Below are 15,200 nucleotides of genomic sequence, written 5' to 3'. Positions count from 1 at the left end.
AGAATTGTCCTATCGATTTAAAATTTTGCATGGTGATTCCTTTAGTAGTTAGGTACAATTTAGAAAGCGTAGCAACTCTATAATCATTACCGAAATGTCCGTACGTCCATTTTAAACATGTTGATTTTTTTTACTTTTTTAACATCAAATTTTTATTTGATCTAATCATAAGATTGATTTGATTTTTGGTATATTGATTCCTTGGACAACAAAGTATAATGTTATAAGCGAAGCAACTCTATAATCAAGTCCTAAAAATGTAAGTATGTCCATAAACATTATCCTGTATAAAGGAGTTTTTCAACAAATTTACTTAAAATTTTGCAACGACTCTTACACATTCATATTCTGATTATTCAGTTCTGACACTATGTAAGTGTTAATGTCCGTTTGTCCTACTGTTTCAGTGCTTCGCTTTTATGGATGTTGTCATCCTTGTTTTATTGTAATTTAAAAACTTATTTGAACATATGAGAAATGTTTACATACATATTTGAGTTTTATATTAGTTGTTCTACTAAGAATAAATTCAAAATGAACGAATTACCACCCTAACCCAAATGTTCTTGAGTATAAGAAGAATAATTGCCACATAATAAATCCTTATTTTCTCAGCAGCATATATTTTCACAAGTTATATACATAAACGTTGAAAATTAAATAGCTTGAAACTAATAGGACAAAATACATAAAGTTAGTCATATTTATCTACAAAGATAAGTAGTCTGATGTATTATATAGTTTAAAAGGTTAGAATCTATACTAAAGTTCGAAATACATAAAATATTTGTAAATATTTTAACTAATATCTCCTATGATCCACAAACTAAATCTTCTAAAATTGGGAAAATAGGTTATGAATTTAAACTGGAAACAAAAGAAAATATAAGGTAAACAAAAAAAGTTATTTTGACACTTTTTAGTATGTGGTTCTTTTTATATGCATGTAAGTAAATACAAAAAAATGTATTTTATATAGGATATAGTATTTGTAAGTGTAAGGTATAACAATGCTTTTTATTTGTTAGGGGAGGGTTAGGATTAAAATTTTTTGGGGAGGGGGAATCTTTATATCATAGAGGCAAGGACGTCCAAGTTGTTTTTTATTTTGGGAGGAGCTTAATTTTTTTCTTAAATTAGGGGAGTTGTAATCACCCCCCCCCCCTCTTGTATGTCCCTGGCTACAACCCCAACATCTAGGGACTAGGTATTCGAAGGAGCTTGAAAAATTGTTTAAAGCCATCTCAAGATGTAAATCTTAAATTAAAATAGCATAAAACTACCCTGGGACATATGTGAAGCTTACCTAAAATAGAGAAACTAAATGGTTCAGTAGTTATTGAGATCTTAAGCTTCACACATAAAAATCCTTACTACTTTATATAATAGTCGATAAGATTTGAAAATAAATAGAAAAATCATCCTTTTTAAATTAAGTAATTACTAATGTAAGCGTAAACAGACGTGTATATTAAAATTCCAGAGCATCTACACTCTTAAGAGTAAAATATATTTGATGTATGATTAATATTATGTATTGAAAGAACTAGACAGATATAATTAAAGTGTGGGCAGTGAGTTACCTACTTTTACCCAGAGATAAAGGGGCTAGTAAACATTTAATAAACAAGTATGCCAAAACCTCAAAAGCAAAGTTTATCTACCAAAACAAGGATTTTTGAAATATCTGTCTGTCTGAATTTCTGAAATTTATGTTCTGCTGATAAACGCTTGTCCGATTGGGCTCTACTTCCCAGAGATTTAACCCAATGGTTCTTGGATGGTTTTGGGGATAAGAAATTTAGTTTTAATATTGAAGCTATTTTTTTTTTTAAATGTGGACTCTGAATAGGTAGTCCAATGTGGTTTAAAACTTTAAGTTTGGAATTTAAATCCACCCTTTCTTGGGATGAAGCCACTTACAAAGTACAGCCCATAGCTGTTTCTTATTTGACTATAATGTAACATAAGTTGTTTTTTATCTTGATAGGGAATATAAAAAATCTATTAATTTTGTAATAAATCTCTTATTACTTTATAAACCTCTGTATTTTACCATTAACAGGAATATATATTAAACGATTTTGATTTTATTCAGAATATTTTTCTTTTTCTTCTTCTAAATTTGTAGTTTGTCCATCCTTCCATTCATGTTATTTTATATGCCAAATTTATTTAGCTTTGCTTATATGGATGTTGTAATCCTTTTTTGACAATGTATTTTTAATTACAAAATATAAAAAATCAATAGATTAAAATTGTCGAATATCTGTCTATGTCTCTGATCTTATCTCTGTCAAATATTCAATTATTATTTAATTTATTGTGAAAAGAGTGATATGATCTAAAGAACATAGACAAGTGTATAAAATTAAATTACAATTACAAATGCAATGAAATAATAGTGTAAAGAATGTTTACTTGGGTATAATGAAAGGCTATTACTTAATAGAAAGGTACCTCTAAATTTCACAAATTCAAATTTTTTTTTCTAATCTTCAAAATCATGGACGTAAGCATAACCAACCAAACCTTCCACAGTTGCAAAGTCATGAAAGACTTAGGAGGGGGGGGGGGAGGGGGGGGTGAATTACATGTTAGATAAAAGTTTTTTTTTCTCATTATATTTATCCCTATTTTGATGTAATCATTTTATTATTTTATTACAGCTACTTATTATTCTGTTTCATACTTTGCATATAAAAGCCTGTTAAAAATATTTCTGTAATAAAGAAAAGAACGTGTCAGATAAAGATTAATGTGGAAATCATTTTTTTTGTTATTCCAAAGATGAAAATTAAAATTTATTTTGATATACAGCTATGACTATTCCTTTTTTATCCTTTACCAGAAAGTAAACCTCCTCTCCTAAATATACACTTATTTATTCTTCAATTGAGTTATTAACTATTGAAAGTTATATTTCTTAGTTTAAATACCTTTTACATAGATATGCTAATTTTTATTCAATTAAGAAAAGGAATTAAAATTCCGACACTCAAAAAGTTCTTAGGTCAAAAATTTCACAGAAAGCGAAGTTATTCAGAAACAAGGATAGATATTCTGAATAGATATTCTTTGTAGGTTCAAAATCTTAAGCTTCAAACAGACAAACAGACACTATTCTGCTTTTCATTATATAAAGGGTAATCAAAACTCAAACAGGCGCGTTATCTTTTGCGCTAATTCCTAAAATATGTAATTTTTAGAAATTGAAGACTTTCAGCCTTTATTATTTTACTACTTTTTGTTTTAATGAATACTTATTTCTATTACTAGACAAAAGAGAAAAATAATTCAACTTCAAGAAAATGTAAATTTAGGCTGTACCTAAAGTTCTATGTAAATTATATAATTACAATTGAATTACAAAATGTTCTAGAATCAAATCCTTTTGTGACTTCACATTCAAAATAGCTATAGAACTTTTTAAAAGCATGATAAAATCCACAAAGGCTAAGCTAGATAATTTTATTTAAGACAACTGCTTTGAGAAAAAATAACCACGTAGCTTGTATCTATATTTATATGTGTCCAAAAGTTTCATGTGTTAATCTTTTATACACATAGTTTTCTATAGCGATCCTTTCTCAACAATTGACTATCGAGCACTGAAACCCCTACACCCGGCACCCCTTAGGTTTGTTAAAATTGTTCAAATAAATGTTGGAGGTAAGTTTTTTCCTATGCCTGCTGCTCAGTTACCATTATAACCTAACCTAACCTACAACTAATAGAAAACAAAATCCTTCCACCCTCCCCTCAGTTTAAATTCATTTAAAAAATAAGGGGTTGGAAGTGGAGAGATTTTTATTAGAGATGATATACCAAAAAAATAGCACTAAGAAAAAGTAAAACGGTCGGATCCGGACGAACAGAAAGAGACGCTACGATTTGAAGAAATCTTAATTGCCCTATGAATGTGAGTTTAAAAAGAAGTTTATTACTTTGAACGCATCTTCAAAGGAAAAGATTAGAGTTTAGAACACTAGGTGTTAATATAATGGAGCTTAATTTAAATTCTTGCAAAATTTTACATATTTAATGAAATAATAAAAATATTTGCTTTAGAAGTGGCTAAAATCTGAAACAAAAAATTACACGAAGAACATAAAAGAAGTCTTAATTCTTACAAATCAAACCAATAATATTAAGTAGATCTATTATTGTCTTAAATTGGGAATTTTTAAACAAAATATGCCATCATAATGTGAATTCCCATTAAATGGCAAGTGATACCATAGTTATATATTTAATTATATTTAATTTAATTTAATTATATTAACTATAATATTTTGTTGACTATTAATTTTCGAGCTCCTCGCTTTATTGATTACATTGTTTAAACACTAAAACATAAAATTAGAAAACAATACTGGGCGGCTCATATAAAAACCCCTTTTTTTCTTTTTAAACGTTTAAGCATATGATCTAACAGTAATATCAAGCGCAGCGTTTTTTTCTAACTTAAATAAAATATTTATAATGGCTAGGGAGGGACATGGCATACAACTGTAAATTGTACCCAAAGTTTTTAAAATCATTTTTTTCTTTCGTTAGTTTACAATCACTTTCTTTCTTTGGTTAGCTTGGGTACTTTTATGTTAACCATATTCTATTCTATTTGATCTTTTACATTTTTTCTTCTAATATTCCCTCTCTAAGTCAGGATTACAAATAACATTATTATTAAAATTATTTTTACTTATATTAAAAAGAGACATTATATTGACATTTTTTCAATATTCAATTTAGAGGTTGCGTGACATATAAATTAAAGGACAGGATTTCTGAATAAAAAATAAAACAAAAAATAAGCTTGTTTACAATTTTCCTTTAATGTTTCCAGGGTGGTGGGGGACAATGGGCTCTAAATTATCTTGGTAGGCAAATCCAAAGTATTATAAACACGAGCTCTGATTCTTTAACATGCAAACTATGGCAGCATAAATTGAATTTAGGTTGGTTAATTTAAACTAGCAGTGTTCAAACGTTTCAACCAACAATTTAAATCTACAGAAATGTAAATACACTATTACACATTCACCCACTTAATATTACTAGGTGTGTACACCCCCGAATCTACATGCCTCTAGAAAAAAAACATTACTTAAATTAATTTTTAATTATAAACATTAAAACACTTTAGATTTGCCCCTAATCTATCAAAATGTTCCCTAAGTGAAAAATAATTACTTGAAAATCTGAGTTTTTATGCTTATAAATTTATTTTCTTATAATAAGAATATGCCTTTTAAGTGCCTATTTAAGAACAAGAATAGATATGCTCGAAAGTAGCGCTGGAGACATAACAGCTTCTTTTGTAGATAAATAAAAAAGGTTTATTATTGATATTTTGGTCAAAAATAACAACTTCTTACATATTTTATTTTTATTATATGGCGTGTTCGATTTTAGTTTTTTTAAAATAGAAGCGGCTAAAAGCAGTTAAGAAGCAGTTCAATTTAAATACACAAATTTTTTTTTGAGATAATCGATCCCAGGAACATTTTTACCATAAATTGCATCTGATCTAACTTATGTTTTTTTTTATCATTTTCTAAATTATTTGTTTTTGTTCATGAGGAAAAATTCAATATTGGCAAAAACTGTTTTTCTTCAGATGCCATGTCTCCATCTCTAATAACTATAATGCAAAATGCTTAAACTAATTATAAAATATTTGTTATGTAGCCAAAAAGCATAACATAAATTACATAAAACTTCTCTGAATCAGTGCCATAAATGAAGGAATGATCAAATAGTGTAAAAATTGGCATCAATAAGAATCTATCAAATGTATAAAAAAGATTAAGCAATCTTTCCCTTTTTACATTTAATAATAATGTTTAAGTATAGATGTATATTCCAGACAATTAATTGGTCAAAGTTATGGGGAGCCTTTTCGTCTGCCAACAAATTAGAATTTGATCTTTTGTAGGGACTCGGCTGTGTTTAGATTTCTGACGCTATTAGCTGATTTTAAAGACACGATACAAAATATGGACAGGGTTCCCTCTCTTTGGGCATAGTTTCATATAGCTCATGACACCTCTATTCTTTTCCTTTAGGCCTCTAATTTACTTGTTTAAACATTAAAAGAATCTAATGGATATGAGTGTCTTATGATTGCAATTATATTTTATAAGATATACTTCTTACTTTTCCTAAGTATATTTGTATTCATAAGGGAGTTGCTTAATAATTCTGACTTTATTTGATTAGACACAAAATTATACAGAAACTTCTTATAAAACAGTTGAAAATTTGATTTAGCTAAAGCAATACTAATTTTCCTAGAAATAGCCTATAGTTTGTTTTGTATCATATGAAAACTTTCCTCGAATAGGTAAAAATAATTTGTTGCCAAAAAAGAGTAGTTATCTACATCTTATCCATACTTTACTAAAATGACATTTGTAGCTGAAATGAGTGAACACCAATAATTTTTTACAATGTTTTATCAATTCTGCATAGTTTTGGCTATGCAAAATAAGTGCAAATATCATATTCGCAAAAAACTTTATATTTACACTTGCTTAAATGTTTAGTTTGTTAAGCTCAATAAGACAATTTGAAATAAATAATTAGGGACTTTTTTTAGTAAAAATTTTTGAGATTTTGAAAACGTTTTGATGGGGCAAGTAACCACTAAAATATCGCTTCATATAGTTGAATTTATCTGTTTTTGTTCATTTTGAGCAAATACACTTTTCATAAATATCTGTAAATCTAGAGCCTAATGTATAAGGTATGGGATTTGTTTGCAATAATGAAAGGTAATTCACTTTGTAAATATGATGATAAGCTGAATTTATGATACACTTTATCATTGTGTTTCTGTATTGTTCTTGTTCTATAATCCAAAGCTTAAGAGTATATAAGCAGAGATGTAGGAGAGAAAGAAGAGATTTTATAATCTTGATATTCTATAGATGTATGTGTTTTTTAAATCTCATTTATAAGGAGTAGAATGTCTTTCTGTGTGTTTGTACATACAAAAAGATCTCTGATACTCTGACACATGTGTTACACAACAGGGAGTAAGGGAGGGGACAATGGATCGAATATTCAATTTTTAGGAGTCTCAGACTTTGGGGACTGGCTTAAAGGGAATGTGCAAGAATTTAGCAGTTTCAGACTGAGTTTGGGGACTTGCGCATGAAATGCAGCTACTCGTTATGTATATTTTGAATATTGCAGACGGGGAGAAGGGATAAGGGAAGTGGGGGCAAGGGAAATAAACACTCGTTGTGTTAGTTTGGAATGTAGCAGACGGGGAGAAGGGAGAAGGGAGGTGGGGGCAAGGGAAATAAACAGAATAAAAAGGGGCAGTCATATTCTTGCTAGCAGCTGGCCGGGTCCAATAATCTTTTAATATAAAAATCACACCAAAAAACCTCAGTATATTTCATCAAAAACAAGTTGTGATTTCACTTTACATGACGCTATGGAAATCTATTATTCAATTAACAATCCCTTTATAATTTCCTACAAATTTATTGGATAAAACGGGATTTCATGCCCTTTCTTTGATAACTCTTATATTGAATTAATCGCCCATTGTCCCCTCCCTTACTCCCTGGTTACACAATGTATACAAAAACATCTAAAATTCTTTACTATTTCAGATATTACTTAGGCCTTAATGAGTTGGTTTGCAGTTTTATTGCGTCACTCAAAATTTAAATAAATCTACAGGTTCTCAGCATATTCAAACGCTTATTCCCTTATTGCTGATATTGTTTTTACTAATCAGATATAAGCATACTGTACAAGTAGAAATGTCAATATAAATTATGAATATTTAGCTACCCTTCTTTACAAATTATAAGCCAGGAATATAGAGATAGGGCGAGAGGGATAGAGAGAAAGAAAAGAAAATAGGGAGAGTAAGAGAAATAGAGATACTTTGATACCATTACAGTAATGATAAAGACAGAAAACAAGCAATAGAGATAAACTAAATTATAATATTTCCAAACTTTTTAGTACCTATAAGAGAGATGGCGACAGATATAAAAAAAATTAGGAAAGGAAAATATAAACAAATGTGATTAACCTATGAAGAAGATCTAAGAGGTATCCATGATATCCCTGTGCAATATTACTAATTAAAACAGCTTCTTTTTACTGTTACATACATTTATGGTTCTGCCTTAAAACCCTAAATTAAGGGGATTATGGCCCCTTGTTGAAATTAGGGATATTCAAAAAAATAAGAAAAATAATGATAATATTTAAATTACCTAGACATTTGATATTCCAGGTACGTAGTGTGCAGATAGTTAGCTGTCCAGACCTCCTGCTAAGCTTGGATCTACTCAGGGTCAATCCTACTCATATACCTATAACAGTCAGGTAATACAAGCAGCTTGATTTATGACTTCAAAAAAAGTATCTATGATTAGTGCCCTATGCAAATTAGGATAGATGTAACAGCTTTTGGTCTACATATTCTATTGACTTCATAGTAGATAAAAAAGAGAAAGGGAAGGGGAAAAGATACCCCCTAGAAAAGAGATGGGGTATAGGGTATTTCCTGGCGTCAATAGAATAGGTAGGTCAAAAGCAGTGACATCTATCCCCATTTTGCTAAGGCACTATAGTCAGCTATAGGGATAGGTTAATGGCTATTTACCTTTGTCCCTCTAAAGCAAACAATCTTAGAAACTGATGTACAATTTTTATCAAGGTAAGCTTCTTATTGGTCATATGATAGTTTTAACGCTGTTTCTTACCAATTAAGACACTCAATTAAAAAGGATTGACCCAATTCTTAAAAAGAACAAAATAAATTTTTAATTTAGAAATTGTGGGGTTGTAACTGTAGACATGATAGGAACAGAACCACCAGGTCTTGTTACCAGCAATCAACTCGTCAACTTCAGGTACAATACATTTCAGAGAGACACCTATTGGATAAAATATACTCTAAAATAATAGAAATTTGATCAACAACTATGTATAGTCTTCAAGCCGGAGATATGGAAAGTGTCATGTGTGACATCGATCATATAAACACATACGTATAAATTCAACTCTTTTTAGGGTTTTTTTTATCACACTCCTCATCTCATTCTTCCTTTTTTAGACGTATTTTTGTGACGTCACACATGACACTTTCCGTATCTCGCTTCGTGTCTATTGATTTAAAAAGCAACGTCATGGAGACTGTAGACGATTGATAAACTGGGTTATAGAGCTCTCCGTTAAGGATGAACCTATTTACATATCCCCTACAAAGAGTAGCTTTGGTAATAAATTTTTTTAGCATAATCACGGAGCAGCTATATTTTTAGATTATTGCAAAATTTAGTTTTTACGCCTACTTATATTAGAAGAAAAAGTATCAAATTTCGTGAGAGACATTTCAAATTAAATTTATTTTTTTTGTTTCATTATTTGATTATAAATATATTTACTTTTTATAGTTTTAACAATGTGGAGACGGTTCATTTTCAAAGGATAAACATAACTCAAGGATTTAAGGTAAGTAATTTATATAAAACAAAACAGCTTAGTTCCAAGTTAAAGGTGTTTTGAATCAAAGATATCTTTATGTCATTTAAACTTTGGCTATTGTTTTAATCCATTGAAAATTAGGCTAAAGATTGTTCAGGACCAACTTAATCTGTACTCAAAATTGCTATAAAAAATAAATAGACCTGTTAGATCATATATATCTCATTATTGTAATTTTAAAAGGAAAAGTAATTAAGTCGCCTGTGTGTGCGAATGGGGCGTTTGTCCAAATTTAGGTATGGAGACCGCTCTTCTATGAGTACTACTAAAAACCTACTTTTACTGCAATACACATAGACATTCTCATCGTCGGTTCGTTTGTTTAGAATGCTTAACCCTCTATTCCCACAAGTATAATACGAATTTGGTTGAGCTGGTGGAAGCTCAACAAAAGACCCACGCGAAGTATTATGTTGCTTTAACCTAAGAATAGATGATTGGTTTTGATATTCGATCAGAATTATATAAGTATATTAAGTATTAAGGAAGGAAAATGTTTTTATAAAGTGTATTTATATTACAAGTGCATAAGTTAAGTATGAAAATATTTACAGGATAAGTGTTAAAATTATAAGTAGAGTAGGACAGAAATGTGCCCTAAGTCCCAAGCAGTGAATTGTGCTAAGTGTTAGAATTCTAACATAAGGCCTGAGCTCAATTCATGCTAAGTACTAAGGGGCCTAAATTTAAACTACAATGCATGCCAAACAACTAAGTCATTACCTTTTAAAGCCAGAAAGAGAAGTTGATGGTAGGGGAGTCAATAAATAACTGAATAAATTCAAGAGGTACATGCTATAACATTAGCTCTGGACCAAGATTTTAGTGTTTGTCTGTACAATTAAATGTCTGTGTGTTAATATGTGACGTAAATCAGGCATGGTTGTAGGCATACATATTTGTACTGATTGTTTATATGATTACATTAACAATAAACATAATATCTTTAATAAACATATACTATTAGCAAATCACATACAGATTACCATGAATAGGCTAGCGTTACCCATATATGGTGTCATATAGGTAAAGATAGGCCTATGAATGCATAAATTGATACAAATAATGCCTTGGGCCTAGCTAAAGTAATTGTGTCTTGCCCCTGAGTGCTACTAGATAATTGCAGGGCACGCGTCAATCAAATATTCATAATCTGCTCTATAAAGTGTTGACTTTATATCAAGCATAGATAGATAGTTGTGGATGCGAAGCATTTCTGTAAAAGTCTCATATGTACGTTCAAAGAATTTGAAAATTGAGGATCGCATCTCCAATGGGGGTAAGTTGTTAAAAAAGAAAAAAGAGAAAAAGAAAAAGTTTAGTAGTCCCAGTATAGGCATATATAATAAACTATAAATGTATTCCAAGCCAAGTTAAATACGCTTTCCATTGAGAAAGTAAGCTTTGCGTATTTTCATGGCTGGGTATACAAGATGATAAACCTCCCAAATAGAATACATTCTTTTCTTTAGGGGTTTTGTTTTATCTAACATTGTCACATCAATAAATGTTTTTGCGTTGGTTATTCTGGATAGTTCAGCTTCTTCTGATGATGAACTAGGTGGTGAAATGCTCTCTTTCGAAGTGTAGACTGAGGGTGGGGGTGAGGTAGATATGTAGCTAAGGGCGTCCACTTGTGCTACCTCGTTGCCATTCTCGTCCAAGGTGATTGAGTGATTTTCCAGGTCATAGTAGAGTTGGTTGAGGTCATTGGTAGAGAGGGATAGTGTGCTGCTGGAGCTAATGTCACTATCGGTCTCCACTCTACTATCTTCTCTGGTATTCAGGGCTGTATTTAACAAGAAATTCCTGATGGTGATGGACAGGTTCTCTGAGAATCCATCGTACTCTGGTGTGGTGATAATGTTGTTGTTCTCGTCTATAGCGTCAAGGTGTTGACAGGAACACAACCGCAATCCGTCCAAGGTAGGGTGGTGGTAGGGCTCCAATACTCCATGATCATCTAGGTTATCTCCAGGCTGGTCCATGGTAGATCCTAAAAAGAGTTAGTGCGCGTGCTCCAACCGATTCCTTGGGGTATCCTGGCTATGGTAATCTAAACAAAAGAACTTTTAATAATCTTTTATTAATCATTTTATCCCTGGGATATTATAGAAATTCTTTTCGTTACAGATAGACCTATAATGGATTGATTAGTTATCTCTATTTCTGTTAAATATAACTGTTTCCTGAATTTAAACAATATTTTATATAAAAATTTATAAGTACAATTAATATTTACATATCGTATTAATTTCTTTGGTTACATTACTCGTATATATGTATAAGTATAAGGTTTTACTAACAATAGTTGGTAACCCTTGTTTGTATATTTTGTATATGTACATATGGTTTATATCGTTGTTGGCATTAGCTGTATTTATTTTATTTTTAACATGAATAAATTTTAATCATTTTAAAGACTAATGTCTTACATTACATCGCTGTCAAGTATACCTTTTAGACTTAATATCTACAAAATATATCGTTCGACGTCCGTAATTAAATTTTACGTAACAATAAGTTGTCAACCCTTTGTTTATGTTTGGGCGGTCAAAAGTGATAGGGGTTGGATTTGAGCGAGGTTATAAAAAGCTGGCGGCCCAATAATTATGCTCATTTTAACAACAATTGTCTTTGCGAGCGGAGCTTGCGTTCGAGTGTTTAATTTTACCGCTAATTCCAAGAGAATTTATATAAAAGTGATAAAATATAGTAACTCGTTTGTTTTATATAAATGTTTTTATGTTATAGATTGTTGATATGCCCATTATTGCATTCGTTAGCCTCTATTTAAGACTCAAGAATCCCATTTTCTTCGTCGATAAGGCCTTTATCACTATATTTTTGATCAAAAATGGGTTAGAGACAATATGGGTATATCTTCAATTTATGACAAAATCAAAATTTATTGAATATTGACTTAAATCTTCTAAAACAATTTCTCTATAGATTTAAAGTAAGATTTTCGTTTTACTTAATTCAATCATAATGACGTTTAATTAATAGGTTATTTACGTTACAAGTAACTCAACCATATTTATTTTAAAATGGTCGCTTACAAAAATTATATTTAGCTAGCTTTATCGTAGGTACTTTTAAAACGTCATTGAAAATATTCAGATTTAGCTAGTACATAAGTTTTAGCTGCTTGATACATCATAATGAAAATGTTTTGATAGCTCAGCGATAGCTATTTTTAAACGTTGAATCATGTAAAATTAATTACACATTCTTCAACTTAATTGAATCTACTTTTAAATAATAAAACAAAGTTTTAATGTTTGAATAGCTTAACGATAGCTATTTTTAAGCGTTGAATCATGTAAGATTAATTACACATTCTTTAACTTAAGTAATTTTACTTTTAAATGATAAATCAAAGTTTTAATGGTTAGGTAGCTCAACCATAGTTGCTTAAAATACTGAAAAAAAATATTCGTGTGTACAGTCTTTTTCATAAAATTAATTTTACTATATTGCCTTTCAGAATCACTAGTCCTCTATTTTAAATTTACATCCGCTCATTATGTATATTCCGGACAGCCTGGACGCGCATCAGAATATTAAGGAGAGATTCGAGGAGTCGATGAGAGCGGCTGCGGCCACTCTCGCCAATTCCTCGCTTCTCGAAACCTCCTTAGACGACTCGAGTTCAGTGTACAGTGACGCGTCTGGGATGCCAAGCCTTGCTGACGTTGATGACTATGGGAGTACTTTTGATACTGTAGAGTCCGAAAGGGATCAAGGGGAGATGTTTGGCAACGAGCATCTCTCACTGATGCTTAGTAGAACGATACAAATCATCTGGTCTCTCCTCAATTCGGTGATGCAGAACTCCTGCGGTGACATTGGTGACGATGTTGCCGGAGGTGATTCTGGGTCTGCCGAGTCGAGGAGAGACCAGAAGACGAGTCTGGACGCACTCAACATGGATGGCTTGTTCAACATGTTGTTGGGTTTAGGCTTATTTTCTTGTGCTCTCTTAGTGGTCTTCTTCGGCGCTGTAGGGCTTGAGACTCTAACTCGTTTAGATAACACCTCAGACAGGTCGCTGGCTCGCTGGATAAGAAATGTATGTACGCGCCTCCGTGATATAGGCGTTCGGACCATTGAGCTTCTTCACTGCGGTAGCAGGACTAGATCTGGAGTTACGTCGCCAACTGTGGAGCCGTCGGATACAGGCATGTATGAAGCCGCGTCCTCTGTGATGGATGATATTCTGTCAGATACACAGGTGAGCTTTTCTTCTGTTGTATATTTTTTTTCTGTTTTGTATATTTTTTTTTTTGTATAGCCACCCGTTTTGTCTAGTAAAGCATCATGTTGTTGCAGGATTGTTCTGTCCTATTCTCACTTCCTCAACGTTGACTTTCGGCTCTTCCATATATATCGCTCACCGTTTGTCGTCGTTTTATGTCACCAGAGAAAACCGCTCGGTTACCGCAATCAAATTGAGATACCAGTTAACATTTACTAAAATCTTAATTAGCAAACTAATATTATTTCCCTCTGGGAAGGTTGAGAGTCTGCTCGTGCCGCACGTTTCTCATTGGGGTTTTAAATGTTAGATCAAGACTTTAATGTTTTCTTTTGTTTTAGGCTCCCTCTGCTAGTCCATCAACTCCAGCTGAGGTGAGATCCAGAGTTGGGCTGTTTGCTGTACACCGCCTGTCTGCCACTGAGGATCGAGTTACTGGAAGTAATGTGCCTGCGGGATTGGACACCCCATCGGGAAGTCCTGGCTTCCGTCCGTTGATATTTGATCAATCAGAGCGTCTTCATGTAAGTATCCATGCTTTAGTTTTCTATATTAATTTTCAGAAAGAGGCTGTATAATTGTACACGTATCTAGAGGTGTTTGCAACTAAAATTCTTTTATTAGTAGAATATTAACCTTAAAATGTATGGTTGCGTAAGCATTTTTGAACCGTTTTAAGATTTTAATTCTATTATAAAGTAGGTTGAATCGCTACCTAATCATATAGCTTTACAGGATTTTAGGCATTCTTATTTCCTGATTTTCCTAGATTCTATTTTGGTGTTGCGATTAAACTTAATAAAATCTATTATATTTTAGGCGACAAATTCAATCCCCCTGACGCGGTTCTACACAACTATGGGGAGGTGTAATCGGGCCAGTACTGAGAGGACAGCTGAGGGATCCAGCGACAGCTCTTCATTGAGCTCTATTATGTGCCTTAGTCGCATTGAGTCTCCATCTGCAGCTGATTTGTCTGAGGTAAGTTTGATAAGCTCTTATGATATTCTTATTTTCTTCGTTGCAAAAATTACGTAACTTAGACTAGGCTGTTTAGCTCGGTTAGCTATGCTTATAGACAATAATTTTACTTTAACTATGGTGTAGTTCCTTCCTAATGGTCAACATTAAGATTATGGATAACTTATTTAATAATCTTGAAAAAGCTTGACTCGCAAGCGTGTATGGATAAGCGTTGATACATTTCTTGCGAAAGTTTATTAAAATGATGGTCTAATAATGTCCCTTTTCTTATTTTAGGATGTGGATAGTATAGTCCCACTGGTCGACGATATCGAGGACGTTGATCTCCCGCCCATTAGATTTAATGCGGTGAGTGATGAGATCGAGTACCCTACACCACTGAGAGTTCTCAGTTTGGAACGTCTGCGCCGCTCCATGCGTACTCCAACTC

General features: G+C 31.9%; 1 protein-coding gene across 2 annotated transcripts in view; it reads left to right on the top strand.

Moving 5' to 3' along the window:
• Positions 1 to 15,200, top strand: part of LOC145329543 (uncharacterized) — a 271,980-nt gene that overhangs the window by 102,559 nt on the left and 154,221 nt on the right. Inside the window, exons 3-5 of one of the 2 annotated variants that reach the window (XM_080173814.1) lie at positions 8,270 to 8,361; positions 8,811 to 8,891; positions 9,435 to 9,492. The exons of the other annotated variant lie outside the window; for it this stretch is intronic. Of the exons in view, the coding sequence (XP_080029940.1) occupies positions 8,270 to 8,361; positions 8,811 to 8,891; positions 9,435 to 9,492 (231 nt within the window). The remainder of the gene's footprint in view (positions 1 to 8,269; positions 8,362 to 8,810; positions 8,892 to 9,434; positions 9,493 to 15,200) is intronic. 2 annotated transcript variants of the gene reach the window in all.

Source organism: Acartia tonsa, chromosome 10 (assembly GCF_053477335.1).
Source record: "Acartia tonsa isolate MP-2025a chromosome 10, ASM5347733v1, whole genome shotgun sequence".
Classification (NCBI taxonomy): domain Eukaryota; kingdom Metazoa; phylum Arthropoda; class Copepoda; order Calanoida; family Acartiidae; genus Acartia; species Acartia tonsa.
The sequence above is the reverse complement of the archived record's forward strand: the minus strand, read 5'-3'. Positions and strand labels throughout refer to the sequence as shown.